This window comes from Nycticebus coucang, chromosome 1 (genome assembly GCF_027406575.1).
Source record: "Nycticebus coucang isolate mNycCou1 chromosome 1, mNycCou1.pri, whole genome shotgun sequence".
Taxonomy (NCBI): domain Eukaryota; kingdom Metazoa; phylum Chordata; class Mammalia; order Primates; family Lorisidae; genus Nycticebus; species Nycticebus coucang.
In genome coordinates this window covers 44,951,129-44,964,039 of record NC_069780.1, presented here as the reverse complement: position 1 = coordinate 44,964,039, position 12,911 = coordinate 44,951,129, and the positions used below count along the sequence as shown (strand labels likewise).

Here is a 12,911-nt window from a genome sequence, read left to right as displayed (position 1 = left end):
CTATTTCCTTAAGTTTTTGAGTTATGTGTTAACCCCATGTAGTTTCTGATATAATAAAGGATATTTACTTGTACTCAACACATCAATAATTATTACTGATTCCTTCAATGTTCCTAAAAAAGGCTGTTGCAGTCCAACAGAGGAAGAACCCTCTGAGATGTAATCAGGTGGTAAAATATCATTGAACAGTGTTAATTTTGCCTGTGCTACCACTCAGATGTTTATTTGTATTTACTCCACATTACTGTAAAACTATAGCATTTCTATCCCATCTTTAGTAAAAATTTTAATAGTGTTTTCCATTTGTCATTGTTCTGATGGTCATGAACTTTGGAGGCCTCAAGTTGTGTATAAACAGCTAAAGGGATTATTACGTGAAGACTGCATCTGTGATTTCCCACTTCCCTGCCTCCTTGCGGGGATTGGGGGAGGGTTGAGGGGGACAGGAAGGGATGCACGTGTTGCTGCCCTTCTAACTGTCAAACAGTAGTGGTGAGAATTTCTCAGAGCTTCACTGACCAGGTCAACGAGAAGCTTTGGAAGCTGGTGCCCCACCAGTTTGTTTATGCTCTTTGGGGAAGCGCTCAGCTCAGTATTATGCACATGTGCTTGTTGTATACATACGGCTCAGTTGTGGAATGTGCTCAGCTTTCAGAAATGTGATAGTTGAGTCGTTTACAAGGCTAGGAGAAGGGGTTTCTACTACAAGCATGAGCTGTCCTGTGACTTAGCTTCACCAAGTTCTATATGTGGTCAGATAAGGAGAAGACCCCAACTGCAGGGTCTATCCCCAGACTCTTTAAATGGGTCTTATACATTGGGTCTTAGTCTTTGCTCCAACTCTAAATCTCTGAGTGGATCATTTATGCTGGCTTAATTCTCCCATTTGCAAAATAAAATTAACAACTGATTTTCTCATCCAAGTGTTATGAAAATGAAAGAAAATAATAGATGAGAGTTTCACTTGAAAAGTTAAGAATTATGGTCCAAAGATCCTATGTTTTATTGAACCAAAGAAACATAAGGTATGCACATAAATATATGAAATCAGAAGATAAAAAATAGTTATTTTAAGTCAGGATTAAAATGAGAATTGTTATTTTAAGTGTTTTACTGCCATCTGGTGGGCATTGATCAAACTTTATTTTTTAGATGCACTTGGATAGCCAACAATTTTTGAACGACCTCAGAAATGATATTGAAAAGAAAATAGGCTTTGATGCTATCATGAGGGTTCGTACCAGCACAGGTAATTATCGCTTCTACAGTTTTTCAGGTCTCTTTTATATAAGTGTTTCTTTTTCAAATTAATAATAGGCCAACGAAGAAAATAACAATCAAAGAAGGAGAAGCAAAATTTCCTTTTCCCCTCATCTTTAGGATTCAGAGCCACTGATTTCTTTGGTGGAATTTTTATGAACAATACCACTGACGTGGAAATGGCGGCCATTGATTGTGACAAGGCAGTGACTGTGGAGTTCAAGCATGATGACAAACTCAGTGAAGACAGTGGAGCCTTAATCCAGGTGATTTAAAGTTTATTCCCATCTTTTGTGTTTTAGTTTGTTACTGACAGTGATCAATGAGGAAACTAAAATAGCATCAAATATGATAGTGTCTTCATTTAAAAAGAAAACAACAAACTCACTTTCTCCAAAGGCAGAAGTCATCAGAATAGAGAACTCACTTGTGTGATTTATCCACACTCTCATTCACATATGTACAGTACTTAGATAGAGTAACAATTATGTGCCACTGCATGGGAGCCCTGTAAAGATTCATGGTGCCAGCAACCTGGCTTGCAATGGGATTCACTTCTCTCAGGCTTCAGCACCACTCCATTTCAACCAAGTATATATAGACTAGAAAGGCTGCCATAACAGAATAACACAGACCAAGCAGCTTACACAGCAGAAACTTACTTTCTCATAGTTTTGAAGGTTAGAAGTCTGCAATCAAGGCTTCCAAGGGACTTAAGGGAGGCACCTGTTCCAGGCCTTTCTCCTTGGCTTATTGATGGTTTTCTTTCTCCTGTGAGTTCACATCCTCTTTCCTGCATTAGCTATCTGTGTCCAAAGTTCCTCCACTTATAAAGACACTGTTCATCTCTTTTCTGTCTCTAAATACAGCAACATTCTGAGGTACCAGGAGTTAGGACTTCAACATCAAAGAATGGAGGTGACATAATTCAGCCTTTAATACTGCATTAAGCACATTGTCATATTATAAGCTATTTGGATAAGACTTGGCTTTGTAGTAAATAAAATTAGAAGCCATGGAAACTTTGAATTAAAATAAGGAAAAAATATATATAGTGGTCATAGTTTCAGTAGACATTAGCATAACCCTTTAAGATGGAGAGAGGTTGACATTAAGCTGAAGAACTTTAACTAATGCTTGTTTTAGTTGTAGACATTTGGAGAAGTGGTTTATCTCTGCATTTTGAAATGTATATATCTTTAGCATAAAACTCAAGTCCATCATCGAAACTAATTCTTTTTAAGGGAAGTGAGCTCTGAGTAGGGGCTGTGAGCACATGAAGGTATTGTTTTTGGACCTAGAGGCCTGGAAATAAAACCTGAGATGTGTGAAATGCAGACTAGTTGTGGAAATGTGAAAAGTACGTCCCTGTGAGTAGCCCGATAGTTTAAACCTGTGAAATGCTGCATAGACACCAGCAGATGGATTGGTCATTACTCTGCCTTTCTTGATGTTGTTCAGTCTTTGACTATAATAGAAAAAATTCTGCAGAAAAATTTGGAGGTCTTTTATCCATACTCGATGTTTTGTAAATGTTAATAAGATCAAGCTGGCTGGATATATTAACCAGAAAAACACATGACCTCTATGTTCCTTCTGCAGTGTGCTGTGCTCTACACGACAATCAGCGGTCAAAGAAGACTTCGGATTCACAATCTTGGCCTGAACTGCAGCTCCCAGTTAGCTGATCTTTATAAGAGCTGTGAGACAGATGCCCTTGTCAACTTCTTTGCCAAGTCAGGTAACATTTTGCTAATCCCAAGATCAGTAAACCTTCCTTAGTCATTCAGTCAGGACTTGTTGGTTAATTGAGTCAGTAGCTGAAAAGTACTATGGTGGAGGAGCCTTTCGTGGGGAAATTCAGAACTAATAAAAGCAAAGGGTAAAGGAGAGTAGTCAGCATCTCTAATGCTAGATTAATAAATGAGATAACTCATTCATCAGGGCTAGGCTATGCAGATTTATATAACATTTTCTTTCCGAGGCCAGGGGCTCCGAGTTGAGTTTACGAATATGCTGCATAGACCCTTATTATGATATGTGAGTAAGCCCTCTGGGACAATCAGGGTAATGAAGGAGACTATCCCTGATACTACACTGAACTAGCTTATCTGTACCATATTAACTGTGAGACAGGATGGGGCCCCAAGGCAGAACTTTTCTTTGGCTTTCCCTCTGAAATTTCTACACTAAGGTTTGGATAAAATAGCAGTCCAGCCTATAAAAATTCAGGACATCAGAAGGCGATAAACTGGCCTTTCTTTTCTCGGAGTGTAGAACTCTCTTTCTAACATTGTGAAAGTAATCAGGCTGATAGAACCTTTTGCTGTAGGTGGGTCACTGTTTTCAGTTAGATCAAGTTAGGCAAGAGGAGAACACTAGCAAATGCCTTCGACATTTATAACTGCTATTCTTTGCTGGTTGTCTAAAGATAATAGCAATTTGTTCTTTATTATTATTATTTGAAGAGATCAGTTTCTGAGCTAAAACTCTGATGTCTTTTTCCTTGTTTTGTGCACATAGCTTTTAAAGCAGTTTTACATCAGCCTTTGAAGGTTATCCGGGAAATTCTTGTAAATCAGACTGCCCATATGTTGGCGTGTTACCGAAAGAACTGTGCAAGTCCGTCTGCAGCAAGCCAGGTGAGGCACCTGTTGTACTTAGATGTTAAAGTGTTACACACGACTGCTCACTCCTTCAGCACAAAGCTCTTTAAGACTTAGGATGTTGTAGGCACTTAGATGCTGTGTAGTAAATCAAATAGCCAGAAGATTAAGAATGCAGTTTTTGGGGGGCTGTGATTTTTATATAGTCAACACTAAAAAACTTGGTTTAGGGGGAAGAAAGCAGAGGGGAAAGGAAGAAACCAAGCTAATGGGTACTATGAACAGTACCTGTTTCTAATAGTGCCCATTAGAAACCAACCGAATGGGTGCTATTTGGATGATGGCCACACCTATAGCTGGTACTCAAGGATTACAAAAATAATCCATGTAACCTAAAACATTTGAAATTTTAATATTTTGAAATTTAAAAAAAAAAAAAACTTCACTTTACAAGGTGCCTGAACCAAAACATGAGTGTGTATATTTGGTTGACAGCCACTACATTATGTATAAACAGAAGAATGTTATATGTTATAATTGTCATAATATAAACAGGATTCTCTTTTGTATATAGAGATGAGTATTTTATGAAATGGGTATGCTGAGACACACGTCAGGCATATTAACAAAGTTGACATGAGCTGCTGCAATTACAGCATTATATTTTATAACCATAAATATAATTTATAAATATGAATATTGGAATCTTTTGTACTTCAACACTATTAAGAGGTATGAAGTGTTTTGAAAGAATTGTCTCTGGCCATCATCTAATAATTTGAAATTTTTGAAGATTCCTTAAACAAACCTTATGTAGACTCTCTCCTATAAAAGAAAAAAGTGAAATCTTAAATCCGCATTTATTTTTTGATCTGTTCTGTCGTTCATGTTCTTTTCTATGTCAATAAAAGTTAGATACCTTTTCTCCTAGTTGATGTATGGCATATCTAAGTATAGAATTTCAGTTAAAAGGGAGGACAGTGAATAAACGTGGGAAACTTTCCGATTCATTTTTTGTCAAAGGTGGGTGCTGGGAGGACACCTGAAACCCCACCTAGCGTTAGCCTTCAGCAGAAAAGATAATGTAGATAACTTAGGGGTCCAAATTCATAATCTGGCTGAAGAAGAAAAATAAATACATTTATTAGATTGGATTTTTCATAAAAGTTCCTTTCCATGCTGTCCAGTGCACATAAATTAGCTGTCCATCCTTTCACCTCCTGTGTTGATAATGATATAAATGACACAGAAAAGAAAATCCAGTTTGTCACTTGCTGATGTCTTGAGTGTCCAGTCCTCTTTATTATTACCATATGGAAGATCTGCCACTTTAATAAACTCAAATAGCAGTACTGTTTCATAGTGTGCTTGTTTAAATTATACACAACTCACAGGGGAACGTGGAATCTGGCCTGGGCAAAGTCCAACTAGCACTTTACACCCAGTTTTACTGTTTATCTTAGAGCTGTGGAAACTTTGTTCTGTCTCTGGAGTATCTCACATTGCAGAAGGGTTAGCTGAAGCAGTACAGATATACTTAGTGTCCTCTCTAGAAGTTTATTTGCTCATGTTAAAACAACTGGATTCAAAGATCTTAATTTAAAAACAAATCTGTTACCTATTTAAGGAAAAAAATAAAACCTGTCATTTCTTTCTGGTGTAAATTAAAAAGAATTATGTCTATTACTGCATCATTTGTTTAAATAATTTAATTATTTCTGGTATGAAAACCTTATGGTGTCAAATTTTTCTCTAAATAAGTTAATAAAGATTGTTCCTGTTCTGATAATGAGATTTTTCTTTCTCCATTGTTAGCATATATCAAATGTATCCTCCAACCTATGAGGTGTTTGAAAAAAATGATTTTAAGTACCTTATGATTTTCCATTATAGAGTATGGAAAATGCATATTCCAAAACTATTGGTAACAATAATGTAATAAAATATGCCATTAACTGAGAAAAGAATAGCTGGACTTAAGGTTCTCATCAGAAAATGTAGCTATAAACCTAGGGCCTCCTACAGCTCACTTATGAGAAGTAACATCTGTAGAAAAATTACTAAAGGAATTCTACTGTTTTACCGTGGAGTCCAAAGTTTCATTTATCCACGTAAGACCATCAAATAGCTGTGAGTTGGATCATATGATACTAAAACAGATTTTCAGGTTTGCATAAATAACATACATTCTTTTTATTAAATCTAGTAGCTTGTTCTTCTGAGCTTAAATATAAAGGGTGCCAAAAAATGTATATACCTTTTTAGAAAGAAAAGACTATATTAAAATTGTAATATTCAATATGTACTCTTAACAAAAGATAAATATAAATCATGTTGAGCACCTCTTGTAATTGCAGAAGTCAAATGTAACTTGAGTATTACAAATTTAGTGTAGTTTTTTTCCTTTCTTAAAATGCATATACATTTATCTTTGGTACCCTTTGTATATTACATTATAAAGGAGTACATTGACTTCAGAAGGCAAGGCAAATGACCTTAATTGCAAAGTAATCGCTTTTTTTTTTTTATTCATTACTATTTCTGTCGTTTTTAAACCTAGAGAATAGAAGAATTTTCCACATGCAGTTAAACTGGACTTATGTGAATTCCAACTCCCTCTTTATCTACATGTTCTCGCCTCAAGAATAATTTACTTATTTATGGAAGGGATCAAGGAGGTGGAGGGACTTTACATTTTCTTTCCCATTTCACAAACATGGATAAGATCATGTTCTTGTTTTCTTTCACTCTTTAATTCCATTTCTTCTTTATTAATCTTCCTTCTCATTTACTGCTTCTGTTTTCTCCCCTCTATCCCCTTATAATCCAGTCTCCTCTGATTAGACTTTTTACTCTTAACAGTGTCATTGTGGGCCACCTTCACCTGTTTGTGGCAATTAGGACAACAGATTTCTGAAATCTTAATATGACCTGATTTATTAGAAGCAACTAGTGAAATTTCAAGAAAATACTTAAATGCCATATGGACACACTTCTATACAGGAATCTTAAGAACATTCTTAATAATAATGTATAAAATGCCTAGCTTATAATTAGCTCAGAAATAGCACATGGCTCCCGCATGTGACCTTGATCTGGTTTCTGTATCTTCTGACAGTTTCTCCTTGGCTGAAAATGTGATTCAGTATCAAATGTCAAATGAAAATATTTTATGCTAGAGAAAAAATTACAAGAAGAGAGTGTTCTGAGTATACATGCGTTAAATTTGGGTTCTTAGAGGGGAGATTAGAATCTGAATAGGGAGACAAACTGCAAAAGAGAATCATTCAGAAATATGTTTGCCTGAACCAGTTGCAAAGTTCAGGTCCACACGTTCCTCACTGAATAGATCATGAGAAGAGATCTGTAATATGAAGAGATTTAAACTGAGGAATAAATGCTAACCGAGCCCTAAGGAACACTCCTTTTTACTTTGGATTCTGATAACTGTGCATCCTTTTTCATTATTAAGATGGAGAGCTAAAAAGAAATCATGAATTTATAGACTAGATCCTTGGGTTACCTGTGTGTATATTATCACTGTCTCCTAAGACTTTCTCTTTGGGGTCTGTCCTTGTGCTTCCAACCTGTGCACAGGTCAGCGTATAAATGGAAGGAAGTGACATTCAGTCATCAGATTTGATGATTAGCTATTCTTATGAAATTGATTTGGGAGAAGGTTAAACAACATAGGACATTATAATTTTTTAAATCCTGAAGATGTGTTCCTAGAATTGCTGCGTTGTGTTATCTCACACGATAGCGTCTCATTCTGGTGTGTGCTTTGAGGCAGTTAGAATGAGGTCATGTGAGCCAAAGTAAGGATGGATGGGGAGACGCAGGTGGATTATAAAGGCAGGATGAAAATGATTCACTTATTAACTTTACTAATTGAGAAATAAAGAAAAAAATGAGATTAGATTTATCTGGAAGTTCCACACTGAATGGGAAACTCGTGAAGAAGAACGTGTGTGGAATTGCAGGAGTTGAATTGTGGAACTTCCCATTCAGTACTGACATATCGAAATGCGTAAAGTGTTTCCTTTTTTAGTATCTGTGGCATTAAAATCTCCTTGTTCTGTCTTATCTATTTACATGTCTGTTATCCTCAGTGTACCTCAAGCCTCTTATGACACAGACCGTACCTTTTTCCTCCTTAGGAATATCCTCGACACTTTCCACAGAACTTGGGACACAGTGGCGTGTAGCAGTGTTTGGTGGATGTATGAGTAACTGTGGATTTAGATGCATGAAGAGCATAAAGTGGCAGCTATCTTGTGGGCAATTAGAAATGCTCTTCCTCAACCAAAGAGCTAGAAATTAGAAATACAGATTAGGAAATTGCTTTTAGAAAATGTTTATTTAATAAACACACGGTGATGTATGAGGCACTATTGTGTTTTACAAATCATTTAATTCTCATAGTAGCCCTATTAAGATGAAGTAGATACACTGTTATTCCATTTTCAGGTCAGAAAGCCAAAGAAAAGAGAGGGTAAGTCATTTGGCCAGGGCTGCACCCTGCCCAGGGGCAGAACTAGGATTGCGTCCGGACAGCGTGCTGTGCTGTAACCACTGTGTGGGCTTCTGAGCACTAGATAAAATGCAAAGCTGCTCTTCCTCAGATGCTTCCTATGTGCCAGTTACTGTGCTGTCGGTGCTTTGATGGGTACCATTTAAGCCTCACAGCAATCTCAAGGCAGCCGATGTTTCTGTCTTACAGATAATGCTCAGGGGCTCTTAGTCAAGCATATGAAACAAATCCTCTTTTTTTTTTTCCAGCTTATTCTCCCAGATTCCATGAAAGTATTACCAGTATATATGAATTGTTTGTTAAAGAACTGCGTGCTGCTCAGCAGACCCGAGATCTCAACAGATGAGCGGGCGTACCAGCGGCAGCTGGTCATGACCATGGGTGTGGCCGACTCTCAGCTTTTCTTCTACCCACAGCTTCTGCCAATAGTAAGTTTGCGGCAGTGGTGCGTTTCCTAGAGGAGTCTGGAAGGGAATTGCATTTTGTGTTTTTCCATATGTCATGTGAAATACTTAGTTCTTAAGAAGGAAATTCAAAGTTACGAATGTCTTCAAAATGTGTAATGTGGGATTTGGAGAGCAGCTCTTTGAGCCAGTTGCCTACATGTGTGAGCATGAGCTCTGTGTGTGTGTGTGGGGGGGGGGGGGTCGGGGACGTGAAGAGCCCTGTCTCCTGAGTCTGTTATCAGCACAGAAGTTAAGGTGATCCTGTTAATACAGTTGGCAGGTCAGGTCTCTGCTCTGCTCCACACACTCTGGGTTCCTACTGCCTGGCCCTGCTCTCTCTGTCCTCCTCTTGCCTGTCTGCCCTCCTCCTCTGTCACTGTCCTCTCCTCAGTGCATCAGCCACACTGGCCCCTGCTGTCCTCAGACCGTACACACAGGGTCTCGCTCCAGGACCTTTGCTGACAGTAGCTTTTTCTTGTACCTGGAATGATCTTCCCCACATATGCCCATGACTCCTTCTCCCACCTCCTCAGGTTACCCTCTCAGAAGTTCCTGGGCTGTGGTCCCAGCTGTTCAGGAGGCTGAGGCACAAGGATGGCTTGACCCTAGGCATTTGAGCCTAGGCTGCAGTGAACTATGTTCAAGCCACTGTACCCTGGCCTGGGTTATACAGGGAGTCCCTGTCTCTAAAAAAGAATCCCTGGACACCCACTTCCACCACCTCTTCCCAAGTTCTGCTTTGTTTCCTAGCTTTGAAATCAGCTACAGTTCCATATACTTTACTTATTTATGTGTTGTCTCTTCCTCCTTCCAAAAAAAAGCTTTAGCTGTATAAGACAGAGATTATTGTCTAATGACTAGAACAATGCCTGGCACATAGTGGGAACTCATGAAATATCCAATGGAAGGCAGGGAGGGAGGAAAAAGGAAAAGAAAAGAAGGGGAGGAAAGAGAAGGAGAGACGTTTCTAACCCTGGTCTCTGCCCCTGCAGCACACGTTAGATGTCAAGAGCACAGTGTTCCCTGCTGCTGTTCGTTGCTCTGAGTCCCGTCTTTCAGAAGAAGGAATATTCTTGCTGGCTAATGGTCTGCACATGTTCTTATGGTTGGGAGTGAGCAGCCCACCAGAACTGATCCAAGGAATATTTAATGTGCCGTCATTTGCACATGTCAACACAGATATGGTGAAGTATTTTTTTCATTTTTTCGGGGGGGGATACTATACAAAATATCAATTCTTAAATGTTTCTATGTATACGCAATCATATATTACAGAGAAGAAAAAACAATAAGGCATACAGTTCTATACAGGAATAAAGAATTTCAAGTTTTGATCAATAATAATTAACTGGCTAAAAGTTATTTGTATAGAATTTTATCAAATAACCAAAATGTATGACTTTAATAGAAAATGCTAACACTTGTAAATTATTTACTATGTGCCAGTTGCTATGATTTAAATACTTTTAGTACACCATGTCATCTAATGCATATAACAAATCAGGGAGATGGATATTATATCAACATTTTAGGGATGAATCAAGGGAGGCCTGAAGGCAAATTCCTGCAGGTAGTAAGTGGCAGAGGTGGGAAGTGAATTCAGTTCTTATGCCCTGGGCTCATTCCCAGGGCTAAACTCGTAACAAGGTAAGCGTACTGGAAAGTGTGCTTGGAACTACCAAACTGTAGCTTAAACCTAAAGCATCCATGCTCAAAGGAATGCAGAAATCCTTCATAGGTCTTTGACTAGAGACTAAATTGGATTATTTACAAAACAATAACCCAGAAGAACAAATTATACACTCTTCAGCTGTGATCATAACAAAAGAAATTTTAGGTTTGAGGTGGAAATGAATACAAATGATTACTTTTTAAAGAGTCACTGGAAAACCCAGCAATTATAATTTGTTTGAGAGTCCACATTTACTGCAGACTTTATTTGTAGACCACTTTATTTGCATGAGCACCATTTCTGTCTGTGATGGTTGTCTTAACCGTGCTTGATGGTGAATCCCTTATGAATTCACAGTAGAGGGCAGCAGATCACTTATTCCCTTACGTTATGGCAAAATGGCTTCTGTCAAGTTGTTGTACCCAATTTCTGGTATGAAGTACAATTTAGAGGTGTAGCATCTTGCAAAGAGGACAAGGTTGAAATTCAAAGGTCAGTTTAGAGAGCTGCACATCCATTATGAGTGTCATAAGCATATTTTTAAAGAACTGAGGGTGTCCATATTCTGTAAGAGAACAGTTTCAAGATTAAGATGAAGATGTAGTAAGATATCTCCATGTGACTGAAATTAAGAAATGACTAGAAATGCAATTAAAAAAAAATTCAGTAGGCAAAGAACTATGAATGTGAAGAATGTTTATATAAAATTTCAGGAAGTTCCCCTGGTGTTACAGTGTATTGGCCTAATAAATGCTAAGTGCATATTTGCTGAATTGAACGTACATATGAGATAGCCAACACGAATAGCTGCTACACCAAGTAGATTGGTAGGTTTGTCCTCATTGTCAGCATAATTCTTCTTGACCTTCTTCAACAAATGAAAATAAAAGGCCACAGCTACTAGGGAGGCTGAGGCAAGAGAATCACTTGAGACCAAGAGTTTGATTGAGGTTGCTGTGAGCTATGACTTCAGGGCACTCTACCCAGGGTTACAAAGTAAGACTCCATCTCAATTAAAAAAAAAAAAAAAAAGAAAGAAAAGAGAGAAAAAGAAAATGAAAGGCCAAACATGGGCTACTTTCTGTTTAGAGGCAGCTAGCACTTTAAGACCTATATATTATACGTGAAGTGCATTTAGTTTATGTTATATTTTGAATAAAAAGACCTACCTAATGTCAAAGAATACATATGGGGAAGGAGTGTGAATATAAATAATGAGTTTTTTGGCTTTTCTTATAACCCCTGTGAATAATATCGGCCATAATGCTTTCCTGAGACTTGCAGCTTTATGATTAAATATTCTAACTCAAAATTTCTGCGGCTTACTCACAGATGATGTGTTGGCTTTCAGCATATTCTTTCTGAAAAGCAAGTTTAGCCTTTTACTGTGTTTTAATAGAAGAGGTCTAAGTCCAAATCCTTTATATTTCCTGAAGACCATGTGCAGCTGGGTTGCTTTGTGACCACTAACCAGATTTCAGGGAAATCTAAGAGACTACATTCCCCTTGAGAAATCAATATTTGGTAGTTTGTTTTAATGTTCTAACAGTGGTACTTGGATGGTATAATATTTTCCAAACTGGTAATGCTTCTGAGTTCTGCAGCTGATCTACTGAAGTGATAAAGTACATTCTTTTTTCTTACAACATATGTTAAGAAAATATGTATCTTGAAAAAGGATTAAACCTTCATGGGGAAGGGTCTAGCAGAATCTTTTGCATAAAACATATACTTGGCATCTCTGGGGGAGTTCCTTAGTTCCAGGAACTCCTGCAGATTCCAAAATCCACAGATGCTTAAGTTACTTTTATAAAATGGTGCAGTATTTGCATATAATCTATGCACATCATCATAAAGCACATTTAGTACTTTAAATCATCTCTGAATTACTTATAATGCCTAATACAGTCTAAATACTAGGTAGATAGTTGTTTAGATAATAATTATAAGGAAAAAAGTAAACATATTCAGTATAGACATTTTAAAATTTTCAGTTCATGGTTATTTGAAACCACAGATGCAAAATCCGAGGGTGGAGGACCGTTTGTCCATGTTGAGTCATTTCAGTGACGTACATGCATCAAATTTCAGAGGAGGAGTTTTATTTTCACAAGGCAGAGAACACCATTTTTTGCCTTGTATAATGTGAACTTTTTACATAAACTTTTTTGGGAAAAATAAGTATGTACATTATATAAACATGGGTAGTACTAATTCCCTATATCCATAAATGTTTTTACTTTCATTTATGCTTATGCATTAAAAGTGTCACTCTAGAAAGCAATAACAGTATGGGTTCGCAAAGTAATATCCTAGAATACGGTTACTGGTTTTGTTGAACTTAGGGTGAACTTAGAATGGAAACATTTTCAGCCAACGAAAAGTGACATATT

General features: G+C 37.4%; 1 protein-coding gene across 2 annotated transcripts in view; it reads left to right on the top strand.

Moving 5' to 3' along the window:
• SEC24D (SEC24 homolog D, COPII coat complex component) overlaps window positions 1-12,911 on the top strand; it is a 129,292-nt gene that overhangs the window by 107,286 nt on the left and 9,095 nt on the right. For both annotated transcript variants that reach the window (XM_053572074.1, XM_053572053.1), the window contains exons 16-21: window positions 1,153-1,249; window positions 1,381-1,526; window positions 2,863-3,001; window positions 3,784-3,902; window positions 8,649-8,828; window positions 9,839-10,030. In XM_053572074.1, the coding sequence (XP_053428049.1) occupies window positions 1,153-1,249; window positions 1,381-1,526; window positions 2,863-3,001; window positions 3,784-3,902; window positions 8,649-8,828; window positions 9,839-10,030 (873 nt within the window). The remainder of the gene's footprint in view (window positions 1-1,152; window positions 1,250-1,380; window positions 1,527-2,862; window positions 3,002-3,783; window positions 3,903-8,648; window positions 8,829-9,838; window positions 10,031-12,911) is intronic.